Genomic DNA, 23,122 nt, shown 5'->3' on the forward strand with positions numbered 1-23,122 from the left:
TAATTGTACACATCCAGTATTTATCTGTGTCACTAATTATAAATTGATGGGGTCCGCTTAAACAGAAGTTGGGGTCAGCATTATAAACATACTAGTCGCTATAGTACTCCCGAATAAAGCCATCGGTGTAGATTAGATGCTGCTCCTTTTTTGTGAGCGTAAATGGTCAATTAGAATTTCGCGATTTGTACAAGATATTTACAAAATAAGCCTAAAGTAGAAAGTGTATTTAATACTAATTATATTGTTGGTGAACCCAAAAACAGCGACTTTAGGTAGGCGACAAAGGTAGGCTCAACACGTTCGACAACAAAAAGGCTGCTAAATCGATCGTTTTTGCGCTTCGATCAAAATTTCGTAGTCGTATTTTTCTAACAGTTCAGTAACAAGTTTTGAGCCCTTTGGAAGGACCGGTTCAGTGGCATTAAATCTGAAAGGCTAAATGTTTTTTTTTTTCAGAGAAACATGCCCGCAGAGACAAGCAGCAAGGGAAGCCCAGGCTCTGAACAGAGAGAGCTAGAGGATCTGCAGACGCTAACCTCCATCGCGCAAGTAAGCATCTATTTTATTAACTGAGTTGTTTGTAATTATTTTCGGACAGCTGTTTCACATGCAACTAACGAGTTCGATCAATATTTTCCGTTTCATAGTCAGATGTTGTGATGCTGTTAATTTTAGTGGCCAACCTGTATATGGCCTTTTGATACGATTGGGACGACCAACCTTTATTGAGGGCAGGTACAATATCGCCAAGCAGTCCTAAATTGAAAGCACTCAGCCACTAATTACATCCTTTTTTCTCTAGATATTTTAAACTCACGTTGACATTTTTCTGCTAAAGGGGATAAATGAACTCAAAGCCAGGAGCTTCCTCTAGATATTTTAAACTCACGTTGACATTTTTCTGCTAAAGGGGATAAACGAACTCAAAGCCAGGAGCTTCAACTTCGCGCATGAATCTCATCTTCTACCAAGAGCAAAGACGTCGCGACCCTTTACGGTAATGATCTGTCTTGCTTTTTACTATAATTAGTTATTTTACACGCACATTTCTGCATGCGAAGTTTAATTGTTACATCCGGGTTACATTAGGATGTTAGCTAAGATGCAGGTTGGTTTCAATGCATTGCATACAACAACTATTATCCATATACCCCACGTTCTATTCCAACAGCACGTTTTCTACGCTATATAATAATAATTGGATCGTCATTTCATAGGAGGAAGGTGAAGGGTCTGCTCGCTTTACGGGGTGTCGAACGTCAATCATCATGGGTGATTTCAGACAGCTTATTTGCGAGAACAACTTGGTAAAAGGCCAATCCGTGCACCTGTTTCTGCATCAGAACGACGATCCAATTTACTTCCAAAAATTTATAGACTCGAAAGGGAAATGATACAAGCGTTGTGGTGGGAAAGATGGTACAAGGCATAAAGGTCCAGAAGACCGATTTACGTTTAATGATCACAGTAACTTATCGAACTTGCCAATAAACTAAAACAAAAAGGAACAGCGACGTTTGCAATGATTCGTCTCAAATTCTAACTACTGAGTTCTCATTTTATTACTCGTTCTTTTCGATATAGACTTCACCAAATCGAGAGTCGCAACTAAACGCGCTGATATGCCATAGCAGTCATTCAATTACTGCAGAGACCTGCAGGGATCCCTTACGTGGTACTAGTACCTTTAAGTAAAAGCTCGAAAAAGTGAATTAGCTTTAACACTTATGTTCGAAGGAACGATTTCTCGATCTCTCGATTCGTTGCAGTGCAGGAAGCCTTGTCAACACTAGCATAATCCGATAATAATAATAATAGTTCCTTAACGTACCCGGGATGACATTTCTAAACGTCAGGTGTCGTTACTGACTGATCCATTCGCCATGTCAGTCGACAGATGAATACAAATGAAAAAAAAAACCGTTTGATTGCCAAGTACCCACATCGATCTAATCGAGGGATTATTCTATTTTTAACATACTTATATACATGCATATCTATGCATGTCTATATGCATAGTACGTCAACGGAAAGATAATTGGTAAAATAACTGAAAAACGTTTATTATTACTAAATATTCGCTTCTTGTGGTTCGTTTCATTCGTTTGTTTGTAATATTACGATCTTAACATGTGCGTAAGTATGATAGCGTCTTTGCGTATCATGGTAATGGTACAATTCACTACTTTTTAATTGAAACCATGCTTTGCAACCAATGCACGTTTGGCAACTCTATAACCATCTTAAGATAACTTTCAAGTGTCGAGCACTCTACCGAGTGCACAGTTGAAAAAAACGCCAAAAGCTTTCACAGTCACCGAGCCTTCTTTGTGACCGTTTACATTGGAAATTTAAAAGTTCGCATTGAGGACCCTGAATTACGAAGCAGATGATTCGCTTTTTGAGCTGACCGACTCTGAATAGGTTGTTGTTAGATAGATCTTCAGCTTTGTCGATATATTTTTGTGCGTGGGTATTATCGGTAAATGCAATTATTTGTCAAAACGAAATTAATTAATATTGTTGACAATATCATTCATGTCTTGTCTATGAGTGATGTTGTCAAAGCAGTGTTGGATACCTCAAATATATCATCATCGGATATCGATTGGCCCTGGTTTTTATAAACAGTTAAGCAAGATCATATGTGTTAAGAATCTTCGCGGTACATTGTCTTCAGGCAGAGAAAACAGGTACTAACCAACTGTCCATCTATCTATAGTTAGAATGCCTTCAACTTAAATTATCGGATCTGACATGAGCAACTAAGAACATGGCTAGCGATCAAAATAACAAGCAGCCAAAAAGCATAGAAGATCCTGAATCTTAAATTATGGCGTACTGCTTTATTATAAAGCAAATACAGAATCTAGAGTGGCAGGCTCGTAGATGTCAACAAAATATTGTGTAAGTTAACTTTAAGAGCACCCATGTCATCGATTTTTGACTAAAAAAGCACGTTATTGGACATATGCTTCGACGGGGAAAGAGGTTCCACGACCAACGAGCTTCGTCTCAGTGTTTTCATTAGCGTACCGAAGTGTTTCAACTCGGACTACTTTTATAAATAGTAAGCACATTCTCGTGGGGGTAGCATTTTTGGTGATGTAGTAAACCTCAATTTTCAATACGTTACCAGCGGGGAGAGTAACAATGTTTGCTTACAAGACGGTCAGTTTTAAACATGAGCTACACTGCATGTATATAAGAATCAAGGAAATACGTTCCAACTAAACGGATTACTCTAGTATAAAAGGTTTTTGATACATTTAATGTTAAAAATACTCTTTTTCTAAAAAAATTTCTGAGCTCATATTATTCGGCAGCATGCCATAAGCCATGTTCCGGAATAAGTACGTGGCGCGTTTGGCTACAGCCGAGTTCACCTTGTATGGCCTGCAAGCTAATAAAATTGGGTCTTCTGTTATAAAAATCTAGTTATAACGGAGAGCTATCTTGATTCGAATTATTACCACAAACTATACTGGAACTTGTTTCTGCACTAGCAGACAGGATGGTCCTGGAGCAAGAGGTATGTGGCGAGATCTGACGGCAGATGAAAGTACGAGAGTGTGTTCGTAGTCGTCTCTATTAAAACTAGATGGAATCACTGGTCTCTAAACGTTTTTTAACACTAATTTTTTCATAGCCTATCGTGGGTGTTCGTGTGTCATGGTTGAGCTACAGAAATTGCCCGCAGCCTTTTGACGGCAGGATTGAAGGAGTAAGCCTTTTGCGCGTCTCTGGCGTTAAGATTGGCACACTATGTGCACCTTGGCCGCCACTATTACTGGTACTTAATACACATACGACGGTGTGCTATGTGTTCTACACCTTGACCAGTCGGTGCCCTAATGCTTCGGCAGCCCTAACATGCCTGCACAACATCTCAATCCAACAGGAGTATAGAGGAACCATTTCTAGTCTATATATAGTCTACATGAACTGAAAAAGCTTCCAGACAACCTGTTCACTCTTGCCCCTAGCTGTTCCGCCCTCCATGTCCCATATAGAAACATTCCTCTTCACCGTTCTTGCATCGCAAGTCTATATGAAAGCTGTTGCACAGGTTTTTTTTTTTATTGAAAACTGTTTTTTCGACAAGACGACTAATCCTTATACAGCTATACAGACTCGGGAGATATATTTCGATGATGAATGATGCTTATTTTTGTGCACTATATATCAACTCGGACTAAGTGAAAACAGTAATGTATTTCTATATGAAATGACTCTTGTCTTGCATTTAAATAAACTGTGCCAGCCTAGTATTTTATTCCATGAATTTAGGAAAATAAAGAAGGTTTCGCGTTATGGAAGCATAAGATCTTTGGGACGAACGAATATAAGAACAGACCTGACAGTCCCGATTTAAGACGCTCTCTTGTCGCTCGCAGTGAATCTGTGGAATATCGTGCGGAAGTCTGAGCCATATTCTGCATGCAGTATCACTGCCATAACGTGGCGCAGGATTGTCTTCGGAAGAATCGTACAAGGAGAACCCATCGTGAGCATTAAGAGCGTAACAATTACTACACGGATCGAAACATCAGAAATCGCAGTCAATGAGACCCTGATCTTGCTTTCCACCCGGTGCGACTTTACTGACAACAAACATCAAATAAGTTCGTGGATATTCGCGGAAAGTGGCTTTGTTCGGACGCGTCCTATTCATTTGTGAATCTAAGACTCAAGTCGCTATCGTATGCAAAATTGAAGTACTGAAGAAGTAGTAGTGCTTGTACATGCCGCTGCACACAGCCATTCCCAGGACAACTAGCAACTCTTGTTTAGGCAACTTGTGCCTTAAAACAGGCTACAAACAAAGAAGGCTATAATAATAAGCGGTATACATGAGCAAGCTTTGATTGCAACTACTTAGAATGCCAGTGATAGCGAGTACGAGTGGCGCGGCATCGCAAACCGGCAACATAAACGTTCGCCCTTACTTTAGCTTTTTGTACAAGCTCTTTTTCTCGTCGCTTCTGTATTAAAAAAAAAATAGTAGTTTGTGCGTACATGGGTACAGATATTGCGTACATTTAACAAGGTATAACCTTTGTTCTGTTGGTTTTGTTCTATATTAACGCAGAAAATAGTATAACGTCTAAAGGGAGCTGTACGTAAAGATAATGAAAGCATTTAGAAAAAGCAACTGTAAACTGAAGTGAGATTCACTCCGGCGAAGAGAAAACGAACCTGATAGTAGCGTTTGGGTCTTTAAGCCGATGCTTCTGAGCTTTGTACTGCAGACGACTATAGGCATAGTTAGGAATGTTCTTCAGATTTTTCAGACAGATTTTCATGTTAAACATTCCGCTATTTGGTTTATACTGTTCATAGCCAATTCCAAAACATACAAAATGTGTATAATGATTTTTTTTTGTCTGAATACGATATGGTTTTCTGGAATCAGATTTAATATCTCTTCGAGATGAGCTAAATATCACGAACGAAAATGCAGCTACGACACCCATTGGAGGAACTGTGTTTTGGCTATCTGATTTTTGCCTTCCCTTTGATTGCATGACCGATCTAGATTTGTGGAATAACGATAGAACTAAAAAGTGGAACTTTGGTAATTTAAAACAGCTCAATTGAAGAACTTGCATTTCAAGGGAGCATATCTTAAGTATGAATAAAATCAGTCTCAGTTTTGAGAAACCTTGTAAAGATCAATTGTTTATATTTTGTGCTATGTTTACCTTCTGACTCCATCTAGTAAAATCGATCGTGCAATGTACGGTTGTAATATGTATCGATAAATAACTGGCAACTAAAGTATTGTCTCGGTTAACTTAATTACACGTGACCTGATCCCATTTTTGCAGCTTCCGTGACTTTTTCAAGAACGTCAATGACGTATCTATGGGAGTTGTCTGTTCAAGATTTGTATCCTAAATAACCGTAAATACTCATTTAATTTTCAACTTTCCAAAATAGAATAACTAGATGATGCGTATAATTCCAAACATTCCTAGAGAACTAAGATATTGAATGACGTTTTTCTTAGAGGCTATTGTTATTCAGTAATAGCACACCACTCAATGATTTTAGTTACTGTGCCTCTGACGAGAAACACTTACGCAAACGAAAGCCAAAGCGAGACTTAATGGTAAATTTCAACGCTTGATTTTAAAGCTTGCAATGATACATTGATCAAAATATGAAAGTGACGAGCTATTTAGTTCGAACGATCAATAATAATAAAAATATTATGTTTACGTTTGATGTTAGTAGGACTGTGTTAGTAATAATTCGCGCCCTTTATATACGACGTCCTTTATAGTTGGTATAGCACACAACCCCGACGACGCTGATCCCTAATGCAACGAGGAAACACCACAGTTTTTATCGTATGTGCTAGTCATCTCTATGCCGCCAATGATATACAGCGTATCGGCCGTTTGGCTTTGGGGGTCCTCAAGGATAGCTTACTAAATGGCGGTCTTGTTTTGGCGTGCGATTTCGAAACATGGAAGCTCGTCGATAGACCCAACCTTTGTTAGTTTGAAATTGGACTGTGGGTGTTGTTTTACGTGCAGTTAAGTGGTACACGCAGCACGTGCAACGTGGTTTTATACGTCAAGCACTATGACTTAACAATAGGGGACGTACTGGGTTGGATAGTAGGTCTTTCGTGTTGTACCCAAATTCAAATTAGCTGCCAGGTTCAATCGGCTTTTATGCATGCCAAAAAAAAGTCTATGGAGATTTACTCAGGATCGATTGTTGAAGATATTGGAATGAGATGCGTGGTTTCGTTAAAACATTATTTGTTTGAACTTTCATGGCTTTGGTGTCGACTCAACAGGGGTGAGCCCTACTGCTACCAACATTCGTGTTTCGCCTTTAATGCAGTTATTTTTATGCCATGTGTTTATAGATCATATACATAAACACAGTTTAGACGATGAGTAGGCAGACGTTATGAAAGAATCTATATTGTCCTTTACAAGCTAACGACATCGTGCAATTCTAAGCTTAAGCTGCATACAGATCTAAGCTGCATCGATGGAAAATTGATCTGAATGATGTTTCAAAACTTTGCACGGAAAGAACAACAAGTCGTCGAACGCAACATGCTATATTTCTACTAAAAATAATCTGTTCGAGTTTCTGGATAAGGTGTGCTTCATTGAAGGACGTAGGACAAGCCAATCCCCCCCCCTCGCCTGGATAATTTTGTGTGGGTAACCTATTTCCTTCTAATTTTAGAGACACGTTGTGATGTACGTGCGGACCCAAGCCTAGACATACTTCATTTTGTGCTGGAATCCAGCCGTTTGATGAAATGTTTAACAGCGCTACCTGACCTGAAGCTCGAAACACAAAGGCAGATCAAGCCATTTTTCACCACGAACACTCTCCATGTTTGGCTGCGTTCTATGGTGTTGCCGTATCTGTCAACTACCGTGTTTGCTGACCAGTTGGCTAAAGGAACAGCGCAAATATAAGAAACGTCGTCTACAGGGATTCCCAGAGGGTCAATGTGCACCCCTCTGATAACATATTAACTGTTCGATTGTCGATAAATTATTGTGGCATCACAGCACTGAATACTGAAGCCTCGAATACTTTTCAACCTACTGACGACGATATCAAATGTGTCTCGTTAGAATATAATAATATAATAGAAAGTTACGGTCGATCCACTTTCTTATAATCTGGTTACACCTATCTAGATTCGGTGTACTATCATTTTGGCTGGTGGTTCCTTCAGTACAATTTGATTTTACCTGCGGTACCAGCTACTTGTTATCAATCTAAAATTACTTTTGCTTACGAAAAAGCTTAATTTTACTTTACTTACTTACTTACAAATACCGTGCAAGTATCAATAAGGACACTGCAATAGCTCACAACATTCAGGTTAGGACAACATTCATACATCATGCAAGTTTCCGTACGCCTTAGACATCCTTCTCGATGTAGAGCCATCTACACGCGTTGACGGAATGGGAAAGCAATTGTTTTTTAATCTCTCGAGGTATGTCTACAGCTTGCGAGCTCAAATGCAGAACAATCAATGATAGCAGGGGGGGGGGGGGGTCATGCATTATAAGCTATTCCGGGATACTTTAGTACCGCTGTCCTATCAGTGTGCTATCAATTACATTAGTGAATCACGTGAAAATGTCGGGGATGTAATATAACTACACGTTCGTGTAAATATTGGAGATGATGCACATAACACGGTCAAAAAAATAAGGTTTTTACCCTATTGTTTCTACGATTTACAGCTTGCAGCACACACCCGTACAACTGGTCCTTCTTATTGCAATAAACCTAATCAACGACATTAAAACAAGCTAAACAAACTTATGTTAAAATTGTGGCATATATGCATAGGTAAACATGTTAGTGTCTATATATATATCCTCTTGCGTAGACATTCATCTTTCGAAAAGGCCAACACGTCAAATCCTCCTCTTTTCGAAATTCCAAATTTATATCGAATATAATGGTACTTAGTGGAGCTAAAGTGTTATTTAGCAGAATGTTAGTCTTGTTTACCCTTTATGATACTGCCATTCCAGAATCGGCCAGACGTAGAGATGCTGGGGCTATGGGTAGGTAAACCCAACGAAAATCTCTACTGCCACTCGTATTGAAGGTAGTCGCAGGTAATTAACAGTGGTCCATCGTAGTGCTACTTTCTATTTAGCCTTGCTAACCTAAGACGAAGTCTATTTGAAGCCTGGCCCAAAAACAACGTCCCGAAGATGGTGAACTCAAACATCGTAGCAAAATACCAAGAAATCTATTAAATTAGATTGCATTTTTCTGTAAACAGGCGTGGATAATATGCATAAAACGGGCCGTTGCTGAGTATTAACTAGATCACCTTCCAAGGCATTCTGGCCATTGTACAATGTGTGCACCTGATATTACACACCATTTACTTGATGCTAAATATGTACTGGCTCGTAATCATTACCCCAAACATCCATAAGCCAAAACAATGGACCTTCCCTGTTGCTGTTGTTGTCTTATGTCGCTTTCCTAGAACTGCTGTAATCATTGCTACCAGTAGCTAAAGCCATTCGTCACTAAAAGGCTGGAAACAACTACTTCATTTGCGGGTCTTATAGCAGCTTTAATTCTTCATTACATCTGAAAAAAAGTATTAGTTTCTATGAAAAGAACCGTCTGTACAGTTGTTCTGAAACAGGAGACATTATTTATACCTATGAAGGAGACGGATTGACTTATGAAAACATACTGATATTTTTAGCATCAAATTGCAGTTATAATTTTATCTAGAGGAAACAATTTATACTCTGCAATTGTAGGAACGCATCTATTTTAAGTGCTTTTGTCATTCTAGACACGAGTTCCCTTTACGTACATTTCGATATGAGTGCGATAGACGAAACATATTTAACGGCAACAGGACAACGATTCTCCGTGTTCAGATACAATATAAGGTACGATAAATGCGCCTTTTTCCTTCTTTTATCTGTAGCGAAGTACGTCTCTTAAGTAAACGAAAGGAGCTAAAAGACATGAAGCTTCAAATAATTGGTCTAGCCATCAAAATAATGAATTGCGTGTAACATAGTGCATCCTAAATTTTCCTCAGATTTATATAGGACCAGTGCCTAATTTATCGACGCAAAGCCTATACGACAACAGTCTTAGATCCTACACTGTAGTTTATGTACTTTCCCCACCCGTTGGCCATAGTAAACGAAGAAATAATTCCAGATGTCCACTAAACAGATGACTTTCTGAAATAGGTTTCCAACATTTCGTAGGTGGAATAGCTTACCCGAACATTGGATTTTACAGAGGTTGGCGTAACATTCGGATTGTAGTATTTAACGCTAACAAACGACAGAAGATAGACATATTGTAAGCTCGGTTGATGAACGTCAATCTACTCAACGGGATATGTGATAAAATATGTTGTTTTTTTTTTTTTCTATCTAAACAGTGACATGTGTACATACTTGCTTTCCAAAGAGATATCTCGACAGGATCTGGTCCTTGTGCGGAATTATCATGCCAATACCGGTTTCTTTGCCTACACATGTACTATTCAAAGTTTCAACGTGACAAACGGGTAGACAAATAAACCAATGGCAAAATAAGGTGAGTACCCTGAAAACGAGAAGGTGCGTCTGCCTAGAGTAAGCAAAACTATGCAATGTTTTGTATTCGAGCAATACAATGTTCCCTTAAAGAAGGACGATTTATTTGAGCTTAACATGAAATTAGCTTAATATGAATGAATGAGCATGAGGATAGTTTCCGTTATGACCTGCGATTGCTCGGGTACGACTCGTGAGTTTGTTTGTGTTTGAATTAAATTGGCTATTTCCGTAAAAATGCATTGTAACATCCATTTTTAACTTTTTTTTTTCGTCGAGCAGATATTACATCGATCTAAATAGGTATTTGTCCATACGAAGCGAGTCTAATGGATCATGTTGCGGAAATTTCGACGTTAACTAGAAGACGGTTTGACGCTGTCTTCAGATCATACGAAGAACAGTGTCGTCGTCGTCGTCGTTGTCGTCGTGCGAAAAAGATCACTTTGAATCGTTTTTTAAAGGCTCTTACCTCGATCAGACTGTTCTATTTAGCTAGTTGGCATTTGTCTCATTGTGTAACTATTTTACAAAAATTTAGAGCTGTTGCATGTTTTATCAAATACACTAGAACTTTCTACCGTAAATTATGTTCGGGGTAAAACTTCGTAGTAAGGTAGAACGTACATACAAAAGATCATTTTCAAATCGACCTAACAGAAAAACCTTTGCGGCGCAATACCATTTCTGTCTAACTTACGGATAAGCCACTTTGTTACACTGCGTGGTGTTTCTTTAGCGTTCAGAGAATCGTTGAATCACATTACCGCTTAGTGATTTTCTGGTGGGTTTCAACAGATTGTCCTCTAGCAATGGCTGAAGCTTTGTCGATCATCGAACGTTTAAGTCGTGAGAGATGTTTTTTAGCACTAGTTACACTTATGTAGCTATCAGCTATCATCGAATCAATACCGTATACATAATTTCACTTGAAAAATGATCAGCACACACTTAGTACTTAATCTAATAAGCTTAAATGAAGCGAATTCTCAAGACTGGTTACGGAGCACAAAACCGGATATTTTCAAACGATTTTGGTATATGAACGCGGCACTATTCTGTTTTAGAATGGTGCCCTGTATGTTTAAAAAGATCGGCACACCTTTTTACACGAATGACAAACGATATCGTTGTGCGTATCGGTATCTTGTGGCCCTCGCCTCTTGCATTAACAACAGACGCCACCTTTAGACGTATATTTCTGATAGAGTTTTTCAATCTTAGCTGGAAATTGACGCCATTTTTTGACGGAGATCTGGAACATCTGTTATTTCTTGTCTTTTCCAAAGCCGCGTGCTTTTACGATTTTCCAAAAGTCCTCTATGGGATTAAATTTTGCCGAACTAACAGGCCGTGGCAGCATTTAAACGTCATTAGCAACGAGTAAACTAGGGATACGTTGAGTTCTGTGGCAAGACACCCCATCGTGAATGCAGACGTAGTCACCCTCAAACGACCATTCTCGCACCTGAGGCAGCATCTCGCCTTCGATAACCTCAGCATAGCCCAGCCACTCTAGTATTCCCTGTGTGAAATCCATCATCATCCCAGTGCCGTTATCAAAAATCAGAAATCAAATCACAACTTTCGATAAGTGTTTTGTTTTCAGTACGACGCACTTCTCGGAAAATCGTCCGCCAATATGTTTGAAGGCACACTTTTTCCGAGAATTTTCAAATGAAGTTCAGCTGAAGAGTGAACTTTTCCCACTTCTCAACGGTCTTAACGTGATTTGCCTTATGAAAACAAGCTCGTGCCATCTGAGAGTTTAATCGAGGTTTTTTGGAGCATATACTGCCCTAAACTGAGCCTCTTTAAATTGTCGGCGAAGCGTCATTGTCGACACAGCGAGTCTATGGTAGTTTAATCTGTTCGAATTTGTAAATAATCACACAGTTCTTCCCCCTTTTCCCTTGGTGGCACACTTTCTTCGATTTTTAATATCAACTTAACGCGGAAGTGTCCTCTCAGCAGTCTAGCAACGCTGGCGGCTGCATCCGAGAAATATAGAGCACTTCGACAATTCGTATTTGATTGGTCTGCTAATCAGTCGTTTCTTTTCATCGGTAACATCTGTTTTCTTTTTTTTTTTTTCTTTTCATTTCGTTACGTTACGTACCGAAACATGCAAAATCATCAGAAAACGTTAAGTTAACAAACAAGTTAAGCTCATTGCTTCGCATAGCGCTTGTAACAGTCGTATCAGATGGTAGGATAGAACGCGTCGTCCGTATGTAGTGCGAGATAATAACACGAAGTGTGAATGCTAAACTCGCTTGCAGCCAGTTATCAGGCCTACGGACGCTGAAGTACGCTGTGCAGATTTTATGTATGCCAAAGTTCTGTAGATGTTTGCTAATGTCCTAATTAATAGATAAATAAAAGCAAAAGACGTTTAAAAATGTAACACTGCACAATTGGGCTTAAAAGTTCACTCATCCAAATCTATTTAATGAACACCGACTATATAGTGCTTCGAGTAACGCTTTTGAACCTTGACCTGGATCGAACTGTGCCCATTGAAATGGTCGATGGAAGCTTTGCTTCCGAACTTAACTGGCAGATGGGAAGTTCACGAAAAATATCCGTGTCAATTCTGTACTGCGTACCGTATTGAGAGGCGATCTCTAATTTGACACAACAACAAAAACAGCCGCTGTTTGTGCTATGCAAGCCGATCGTATGAATGGTGCGCCTGTCAAACATTACATTTCCATTAAACTTTGTTTATTAATATACATATGCATGACTGAGGTACTTAGGTCTAAGTTATTAGATTTCTTAATAAACGTATGTGATACTATTTGAGCAATAGGGTCACGACAGGGTTTCAGCGTTTGAGTGGCCGATTAAAAGCATTAAATATTCTGGAACTGCTGGAATGAGATATGTAGTCTGGTAGTAGGATTATATCGACGTGTTCCTAATAACAGATACACGCTCGAACGGCCTAGCGTAGGCACTTACAGGCTGTAATCGCTTAGTTATGTTTTTCAATACATATTCGCATAAAAGTGACCTTTGTTTTACACAACATTTTACGGGCACAGGGATGTTTCGTACCAACGCTGTCTAAGTCGAACGAAACTCTTGCGCGCATGTCCTACATACGCCAGGTACGAGTATCGGCCTAGTAGCATTAGTACTGCCGGAGCTCCACCGCGAACGCTTCGAGCTGGACCTCTCGAAGATTTCTACGGGCAGTGATTCAACAGTTGCTCTCTTTTTCCTTAGCTCTATTAGGGACTCGGCGATACTGGACATTATTCGAAGAGATCTGTTTAAGGTAAGAATTCTTTGCGGTCATAAAGCGCCCGTTTAAAACGCGATCTAACCCAGATGTTCAAACTTCGGAACAGTACAAACTATTCTCAACTGCTGTGATTTTTTCCATCGGCAACTTCTTTATTGACGGCGATTTATTTGCTACTATTACGAGCATATTATTATAGAAGACACGCACACACTTCAGCAGCACCGTAGACCCAACTAACCGCTCTACAGGAATCTACATAACTGTCTTTGATGTTGATTTTCTTTTTTCCAAATGAACTAGATATAAAAGGCGTTCCGGCGATTATGTGCCCGATATCTCTCGAAGCTTCTAGACTCATTCAATCGATTTTTCTAGTTAGGCAAGAAAAGTATGACATATAAAAAGGGCGACCAATGTAGCTAAGTTTGATCAATATCAGAAATCTCTCTTGGAAAGCCATGCTTTTTGCACTTGTATAAAGTATGATAGCAAATCATCGTGCGTCCTTAATAGGCGTTAGTTACTGAAACAGTCGACTTAGCTTCAGCGTTGATTTCTTTTCCAGTAGTAGCTATAGATAAATTCAATTTCTATGGCCTCTGTTAATTAGCTCTAGTACTCTCCTTACCTCAGTCGAGCACTTCGGTGGAGAGCTCGAAGCTTGCTTCAGCTGTTTGGTTGATAATTCGTTTACCTCAAAATATATGCTACCTATAACTTCTCTAACAGTAGTCTAATGTAGCAGATAGCAATAGATGTATGTAGCAGGATGAAAGATGTACTTGCAGTTAAAACGTTGTCTAACATCGCTTCTGTCGACACAGCGGCCTGTTATCGAGTGATTAAACCTCCTATTCCTAAGCTTACCCCAATTTTATTTCAAGCTAAACCTAGGCGATTCCCCCTTATTTAGATATATACATATGCATATATATAGGGGGCATATATATGCATATGTATATATATGCATATATATACCCCCCCCCCCATACATAGATATTTATACATATATATGTAGATATTTATACATCTATCTCTGATGGCTTATTTTAGCTGCTAAAAATTTCGAGCATGTTTATTTCCTTCAGCCGCACGTTTTACGATGCTAGATGATCCGACTGATAATTGTGTCTTCCCTGAAGCCGATGGCCTCATCAACTATGCAACTATAAGATTAGTATTGTTGAACATGTAGCAACCTGAATTGCTGAGAATACTTGTTGCACCGTAATCAGATTAAGTAAATTTAATATGACTATTTACACAATGCCACGTTCTGTCATAACTAGCCGCAATTAACACCATTGTCGATATAATGAAAATGGTCTCGAATGATTTGCTCGTTTATTTTAGCTAATATACGATCAAGTAAATAGCGTCTAGAGTACAACTTCAAAAAATAAACTCTGAAAACCTATATAATAGGATAAGCACCCCCTAACTGTTTTGTGCTAACTCACCGTTCGTATCCTGAAAGTGTATGCATCGATTTTTTGAAAAATACTTAACCTACGATTTGATACGTAGTGAATTACAATCTACTAACAGTATCCACGTTTTTCGTGACGGGCAATTGAAGTTTGCTAAAACAGCGGATAGATAGCCAGAATCATACGGCGTCACGTTCGTATGGAAAATACATTCCTATATATATCTGATGTTCTGAACGATTCATAAAGCTTCACTCCTAGTATAGTTCCCACCCGAGTAGTTGTGCGTTTGTACTCTTGCTTCCTAAAAAATTTCATCGTTTTTTTTTCTTTCTTGATTAATAATATATATTGTGAAATGTATGTCACACATTCGTAATCTGTAAAAAAAAATGAGTACGCATAAAAAATGTACACCTACTACCAGTAACTAAGTAAACTGAAAAGCCGTACTTAGTAGTACAAATAGTAAAATAAGCAGACTTTGAGAATACGATTTAGCAGTTAGCCAGAGTAAAATTAGTACGGTATAAAACAGGTTTTTTTTTTTATGTGAAACAGTCACGGTAATAGGTGGGCAACGCAGGAGAGGCTTACTGATCATTCTAGGCATATGATCAGACGAAGCGCTATTAGTATCTTAATGAATGATGGATTGCCCGCTCTCGATTACTTCAAATAAGCCGCCCAGATGCCAACACTGTAGCATGTCTGGCGTTTGTACAGCTTGAATTAATTAACCTAAGCCGTAATTTTTTCGTTAATTATTTTAACTAAAGTGAATACTAAACCCACTGATTTAATACGTATTTGTAGGATATGGACACGTTTATTATCAACGAACGCCTAAATCAGTCAAACGTTTCAAATATTAAATTATGGAGGTGGCTGCAACATACAAACGTCCATCTTGATCAAATGTGGCAAAAACTATGAGGCAAACGCTGTATAAATTTTATACATTTCGGGGAAAAAGTCACTTGGTAAAAGTCAACCTCAAATCATCGCAGTTTGTTAGGCTGACATCGAAACAATCACTCTTATACGAATCTTTCGAGCGCAAAGTCAGAAACCTGTTCGAGTCCTGCTGTAAGACTTACAAACCGAAATAATTAATACTTCATAGAATTAATGGGTTGTTGTTTTTATTGAAACTATGGTGGGTTAACATTGTTACCATTCACACTGGTAAAGGAGTTGCAGTCCTTCTTATGAGATGAGAATTAATCTTGAATCGTGTTTTTCTTTTTGTCTGAACATGCAAACAACTAATATCTCTTGGCAGCGACCGTGAGAACAATGCATCGGCGGACGACGGGACTTTGCCGAAGTTAAGTTACAGTGGCCTTCGGGTGGGATAAAATTGAATATTGCTCTAGCTTTAAATAAAAAGGAAAAGCTTTACCGTTTGGTGATATAATGAAATAGACCGCGCTCCTTGTAGGCCCAAAGGCCAAATGTACCGCGGTTGTGGAAAAAGACTTTACATGACTGACTCACACAAATGGGTAGCAAGTTCCATACAAGGGAATCGCCGACTTATCGCTCCTTCAAATTGGCGCTTCAATTAAACTGCAAGAATAGAGTCAAAATAAGGCGATGCGTTCCTTTCCACTAATTCGTCCGCTGTTTTCATTGCATGTTGCCTCTGATAGCCTGTAAAGAAAGATGTATTTTTCTCCAGGGTGTTATCGTATAACTTGGTGGACACCGAGTGTTTTGATATTCCTTATGTAATCGCCAACCGTCGGCTGCGTTTGTTTGGTAGTTGCGCGTCGCATTTCCTAGAAGTTCACATCCTTCTCGACCAGACAAATCGGTATCCGATAAGCTTCTTCCCGGAACCCAGTTATAAGAAAAGACGGAAAAAAGTGTCCCAACTACATGACATTTCCGTGCGCACCGACGCGAATGGATTCGTTCGGGGAATCCACCGGGATTTGTGTCTACCGGCAACGTCTGTGCACTGAATCAATGTAGTATTCAATGACTAGCTGTTATATTAATAATACATCTAGTTCACCCGGTATGTAGAGCCAAAACATCATATTGTATGTCCCCAATATGACTCGAACGTGGAAGCGAATTAGGTCGATGTTCGAACTAAGAATGGGTCTTTTGTCCTCACCGTAGTGTAGGTATTTTCTGGTCAATCAAAATATAATGACACGTTGGCCAAGTAATTGTGACTTAAAAAAAATATAGTATAGTTAAGACAGTTGCATTGCAGTTAAGGCAGTTGCAGAATTGCATTTCTATAAAAGGACAGGTCTTATTTAAAGATGGACGAATTCCTCTAAAGCAGCTCAACTTTTCCCCATTACTTCTTTGGCTAGGCTGAAAGTTTTGACAGAACTAGCTTACGTTTAGGTACCCGGTTCTGTGCCCTTCGGCTTTTCTGATTTTTTAAATCTAATTAGCGGTACACTTAAAGATTGTTCAAGTCATCGCTAAACACCTTTTGCGCTAAAAGGTCAACATTCTTAGTAAAAAAGAAGAATACTCTGTTCTTCTTTAAAATATCCCTCTTTATTTAACTTTTTTTTCCAATAACATCAATCATACACATAACAGTTTACTGACGAAGCATAGAAAATATTCGTTTTAAGTCTCGTAAACATTAGTCTCGTCGCTGAACACTTGTAAGGTACCTATAAAATTAACAAGATATCATGAGGCCTAGTATTTCTGGCATGGTGGCCTTCAGAGTGGTAGTAACGTTTCTCGTATTTCGAACTAACCGAAAGTCCTTGCTTCAAGTGTGTTTGGTCGTTAATATGAATGCACGAGCGTATCGTTTGCCTGCTTTTGCATTAGACTGCTGCCATTTTTTGCAGGATGCCATCCAAGCGAAGCGAAACAGATGCAGCTTTGTCCTATGCTCGAAACAACTAAAACGCGGTCGAACGAAGTTACCCTTATTTAAAGGCATAGATCGTGTGTCGAAGTACTGTTCGTATGTGGCAAAACTGAGATCTCTCTTTTGGCCTATCTCAAATTAAACGTGTAATCATTATAATTGATGCTACGACTTACATAAGACTACACATAATTTGTAAAGTACCGATTTAATTTTTTCTATATACAAGTAGAGCATCATGTGCCGTGTTTCATTTTTAGCTAAATTTAATAAACGCGTGCATGTCATCTCCATATCAGACTCGTTTGTATTCTGGATCAATTTATAGACATAGGATTATATAAAGAACCTGGTCAGAATTGTACGCACTCTAAAGATGGGGTCTGATCTACTTATGGACGGCTTAATGTGAAAAATCTATAAATCTGCAATACGGATAGAATTGAGCACTCTTCTATTTTGTTACAGATTATGCAAATCCCAACCTGCATGAAATAGGTTATGATGGATATTGCTCCGGGAGTTTTACTATCTGGTATACGCGAGGCTAGATTAAATGGATAATTCAATCAATGCAGTATTGGCAAAAGCCCTTAGGGAACGAAGAACGAACCTTATTTAAACAAATTGCCAACTATCGTATTGAACCAGTTACCCCTAATTACGTTTTCATGGTTAGCTTCTCAATTTTAAGCAAAACGAGAAAAGTTCGTCTGACAGACACAAAATATCGTGTGTAGCTGGCTTGGGACTACTACCTTGGCAGGCCGGGTGAGGCTTTTTTTTTTTTTTTTTTTTGTAATAATAGCTTTTGTAATAATAACAACAATAATAATGATTAGTTACCAAAAATACGTTATTATCGTTCAATCGCCTACTGGCCAAATTTCTTGTCATACGCAAGCATATCATATGCTATTATGGTTATTATAGGTAAATATCAAAATCGGTTGGTATATACCTAGTTTATAGAATTACGCACACGTCAAATCATTCCTCTAAGTAGATTGTTTCTCTACAATTAAATAGAGTAGCTTGTTTCAATACACGGGCACCAAAAACCCTTTAAGCATGGAAGCGATTAGGAGAAGAGACAGTGAAAAGGACTGAGATTAGGCAAAAATTATGTGGTAGTCTTATGCACCATAACTTACATATGATAATGAAATCAGTGTCGATGCCAAATGCTGACAGGGAAACAGAAGTGACTCAGAACACAGACCACTCGAGATATTGAGCAAGTTATAATGTCTTCGACGAGCGTCTTTCCTGGATTGTTTTCGCTTTGTCCTTTGGTGCCACTAAGGAAACGCTACGAAGCGAATACGCGTTGTTACCTATTTTTCTTAAGATTGACTTGCTTTCTGAACGCCCTCTAGCACCACACCAGCTAATGCTCGCCTAAATTACTATAAAATTAAATATAGGCAGCTTTCCTTGTCAATAATAATCATTATGTTTTACTGTTTCAAAAAACAGAGACGCGTACTGGTTTCTATTGATGATTACGTTGTCGATCTTGTATGACGTACCTGTGTCCAAATTCAAAATATATAGAAAGAGGAAGAAATGCACTGGGTTTTATTAGTTTAAGTGACGTTATTCAGTCGTTGTTGCAATCTTAGGTCGTAGCTGCCTAACTTACCAATGCCCTATAGATTTGAGCATATTTGCCTTTTGTCGAGTTATGCTTTTTCGCGATATTAGGGTGTCGCACGTACCTATAGTAGATAGCGAGTGCTCACACATAGTACGGCAAACAGCTCTTCTGAAGATAAACATTGTGCGCGTGATAATGTTAGGGTGCCCTAAGTGACGGCAACGACACGTATATACCGTACAGTTTGTAAAAGCTAAAAAATATTACAATAACTAGAGATTTTTTTTCTAAACACGTCCTAATCAAGCGAAATCTTCAAGTTGCGAGTTTGGTAAGGCTTTTTGCTCCGTTGTGGCGCCATCGTCATTGTTTGTGCGCACAAAATTATGTCTAAGAGAGACATGAAAGTACGGTCAGTCGTATGTGAAGGTTTAGACCTATGGTTTACTTTCTAGTTTCTCTAAGGTACGCTATCTCGAAACTAATGCCAAATGGACTGCAGCCTTTCGGTACAACGAAATACATGTCTCCGACAAAGAAAAGTAATCAGATACGTTCTTTGGAAAAGTATATTCAGAATGTTCCACACAGCATTGGAGACAGTGAGCCTAAAGTAACTCGACCGAAATAGGCCCACAACTAGCTTAAGCTACATATAGTTATATACACATGCCGGACTAAGTCCACCCATATCTAGATTTTAATTTCTAGTTGAACAAATTGCCCACAAAAGGGCGTGTGTTTGAGTTCAGGAGAAGTTTAATCAATACAATGTTTATTCTTCCGAAATTTAAGGCTATATACGAATGGAGAAATTAACGAAATTTACTTGTAACCTGCCTATTCTGGGATCTGGTCGGGTATAGCTTGTACCATCAAACGATACTCATAAAATACTATCTAATTTCGTTAGGCATATCATCGAAGGCAGGCATAAACGCATACGCCAAGTTGGTTATCTGGTTCGTTCAGTTATAAGCACACCCACATATACAGACTCACCAACATCATACGATGAAAATGTGTCAGAACGAAGCAGGTGTCACGATCCGGCAATGCCTTCCACCATCCCATCCACCACCAAGCCATCTCGCCCACATGCTGTCTACTTCTAGTCAACGGGCGTCATCACTATCACAGTCACCAGCTGAAAGGCTCGGTACCCCCGTCGTATCAAATTGGGCCAAGTCAATATTTATATAGTAGATGTAGGAAAAGAGAAGGCAAATGTTGACAGAGTCCGAAAAACGAATGCATCAGGTCTACATATTGCAGACTTGTTACAACTAGTAGAAAGGAATGCTTGAAAAGGAAGAGGATGCCATACTACTTGGACTTTACATCGCCTGCACAAGTAGCGTGCGTCAACCCCGATGGCCGATAAGTTCAGCAATGCGGCAATACAAAGTTTAGAATTGACTGAAAGTTTTAGTTGAATCCACAAACGGATATAGGTCGTTTGGGTTTGAATAAATGAATTCATCAAAGGACCTGACATGAACCGCAAGCTGAAACAATAACCCTCATACAAAAGCTGAGGTTTGAGTGGTATAAACCCTGAATGTTGTGACCCTCTCAGTTTTGACTCACTTTATGTTGGCTTTTTACATAAGTGTTACGATCAGTTCCCTTTATATTTGTTATTCAGTCACCTAGAAGTAGTGATCTTTGAGGATTTTGATAGGCAAAAAAAGCGACTGCGTATTCGGGGTGCATTTTTCGTGTTCATAATTGCTGAGGGAAAGTTGAACTGAAAGTTTGGAACGCTTCCATTTCGGGAAACGTAGTTACCTGAAACTGTTTACCGAGCAGGGAAGCATTTGTTCCAATTATTTTTCATATGGCATATGTGCGCTGCGTAATTATCGTCCAGAAATTATCATGCAAGGATCGTAGAGCTACGAAAATACTCGAGATATTTCAGCGTCACAGACGCTACCAGACGTCTTGACTTTGTGTCAAAGAAAAATAGTCGATGCAATGGGGTAATTGCATCTCAGCATCCACTAAGCGCTGGTATCGGCGGAGAGGCTTTTCTTCCTAGAGTTACTTACGTGGTCAGGCTGTCCCTTTGTATTAGTCGTCAAATTGTCAAAACGCTAGGCCGTAACTCGTTAACGAGCCGCGTTTCAACTTAGGCAATAATATAGCGCGCTCTCAGTGCGTCACGCACACTTAGGCTCGACGACCTCCTTTCTTGCTAGACGTCTGAGGATACCGTGAAGCGGAATTACAGGACGCTTTTAGCCGCAGAAAAAGATCTCTATTATATATATATTTACTATACAGGGTCACGTAGAAGCTTTAGTTCAGATCGTACATGGACTTTATATTATTCGTTCCATATGTTTTATCAATGAACCTCTAACAAACTCAAAAATGAGACGCTCACAGCTTGAAGCATCTGCTCACGAGGATCGCCTACCACGGAAGCTGAGGAGACCTGTACTAAAAGATACTTAGAACCGTGATGCATTTATAGATGTAATAATAATAATTATGGGTGTGCTAACGTCTCAGTCAGTATGTTAATGTAATTATATTAAAAGCGTGTTGCATATTTAATGTAGGAAAGACTTTCTGTAGATCAGTGAATTTTACTTGTACATAAAGTTTGTACGAATGGTGGATAAACAGTCGTGCGATAAATGTGTCTAAGCAAGTGTCTTTAAGTCAACCTTTTAGTTAGAATGCTTAGAAAAAGAAGACGGGGTCACTTTCTTTAAAAAGCCCGTAGATAAAAAAACAGACTTGACGAGTTCGGTGCTCGGATTCAATAAATGTAAAGCTTTATTTGCATCTATTAATCTAAATAAGTCTTCAAGCACCAAGTGCTTTTTATTTACCAATCAATAGGGTTTGCTATTATGTGAGACGCCGTAAAAGTATGGCAGCTTTAATAGGCGTTGAGGTTAGAGTCAAATAAATCACTTCACAAATACGTCAAGTAACTAGAAAATCATTGATCATCCATTGTCCGAAGTTATTAGCAATGGCAGCGACGGACGAAAAAAAAAAATATAAAAAAACACTCGTTGATTTATCGTCCATTCACGATATATGATAGACCATCTTGCCGAAAGCTAAAGTTTAATATATACGAGGAGTTTCCTAATGGAAGCAGAATTGTTTAGCTTGCTTTTGCATTATTAGAATTATATGGTCATATAATATATATATATATAAATGAAAAACATATAAAATCACACTGAACATAGCCCTACATATAACCGGGTTGCTATGTTTTGTGGGTAAACGAGGTTTTATTCATCATCTATAGGTACATTCATCACACAGCAGGTTCTTAAGCATCATGACTTAGGACAGACGGTACGTCAAGCGAAGACGGCATGTTTCCTATACATGAACTTGCTGTGCCCACAAATAAAACGTAAATTTACGTAAGTAGACTAGAAGTTCCAGCGTCCTGCAACGGGTTGTTGACAGCTCAAATCCTTTGCTACGATTGATTACTCTTTACATTCGCCTTTGTTATCAGGACCCTCAACGCGAACAGAGTTTGGCAACAGTCACTTTATTATATATAAACTATGTTTTGTATAGCACGCTATTAACATATGTTAGTGAAACTGTAACAGAAACATTTTAGCTACGATCAATTTCTATTAATAAAAATGACCCCTCTGCAGTGCCAGGAGGAAAGTAACCGCTTGCGCGATTTAGGGTTACCATCTGCGAACCGCCTGTGTCCTTGATATCTTTATGGTTTTGAATAAACACGTATTGACTTTGTAGTCATGGGCCGAACGTTGAGTGTTTATACTTGACGATCATTTTTCAAAATTTACGTTTCGGTAATTTCCGCTAACAACTTTATAACTTTTAGATACCTGAAGCCTATTCAGTAAAGGTCCC

At 38.9% G+C, this 23,122-nt stretch overlaps 1 protein-coding gene across 7 annotated transcripts; it reads left to right on the forward strand.

Moving 5' to 3' along the window:
• Nucleotides 1-8: 8 nt before the first annotated feature.
• Nucleotides 9-22,915, forward strand: LOC111251200 (uncharacterized). Of its 7 annotated transcripts, none has more exons than XM_086991766.1 (6): nt 9-552; nt 914-1,000; nt 8,544-8,576; nt 9,335-9,434; nt 9,944-10,101; nt 13,151-22,915. In XM_086991766.1, the coding sequence occupies exons 3-5, from the start codon at nt 8,573-8,575 to the stop codon at nt 10,074-10,076; spliced, it is 237 nt and encodes a 78-aa protein (XP_086847892.1). In that variant the 5' UTR covers nt 9-552; nt 914-1,000; nt 8,544-8,572; the 3' UTR covers nt 10,077-10,101; nt 13,151-22,915. The 7 variants fall into 7 exon arrangements, with proteins under 7 accessions (XP_086847892.1, XP_086847893.1, XP_086847890.1 ...); XM_086991767.1 differs by having other exon boundaries at nt 10,383-22,914; XM_086991764.1 differs by lacking the exon at nt 13,151-22,915 and having other exon boundaries at nt 61-552; nt 8,544-8,630; nt 9,944-10,352.
• Nucleotides 22,916-23,122: the final 207 nt, after the last annotated feature.

Source organism: Varroa destructor, unplaced genomic scaffold (genome assembly GCF_002443255.2).
Source record: "Varroa destructor unplaced genomic scaffold, Vdes_3.0 BEIS01000005.1, whole genome shotgun sequence".
NCBI lineage: Eukaryota > Metazoa > Arthropoda > Arachnida > Mesostigmata > Varroidae > Varroa > Varroa destructor.

Bases quoted from the DNA above. Each gene is read 5' to 3' on its own strand.
- LOC111251200 (XM_022807570.2), top strand. From the start codon at position 466: ATGCCCGCAGAGACAAGCAGCAAGGGAAGCCCAGGCTCTGAACAGAGA. The intron at 553-913 runs GTAAGCATCTAT...TTTCTGCTAAAG, and splicing joins CGCTAACCTCCATCGCGCAA to GGGATAAACGAACTCAAAGC. The intron at 1,001-1,220 runs GTAATGATCTGT...GTCATTTCATAG, and splicing joins AGACGTCGCGACCCTTTACG to GAGGAAGGTGAAGGGTCTGC.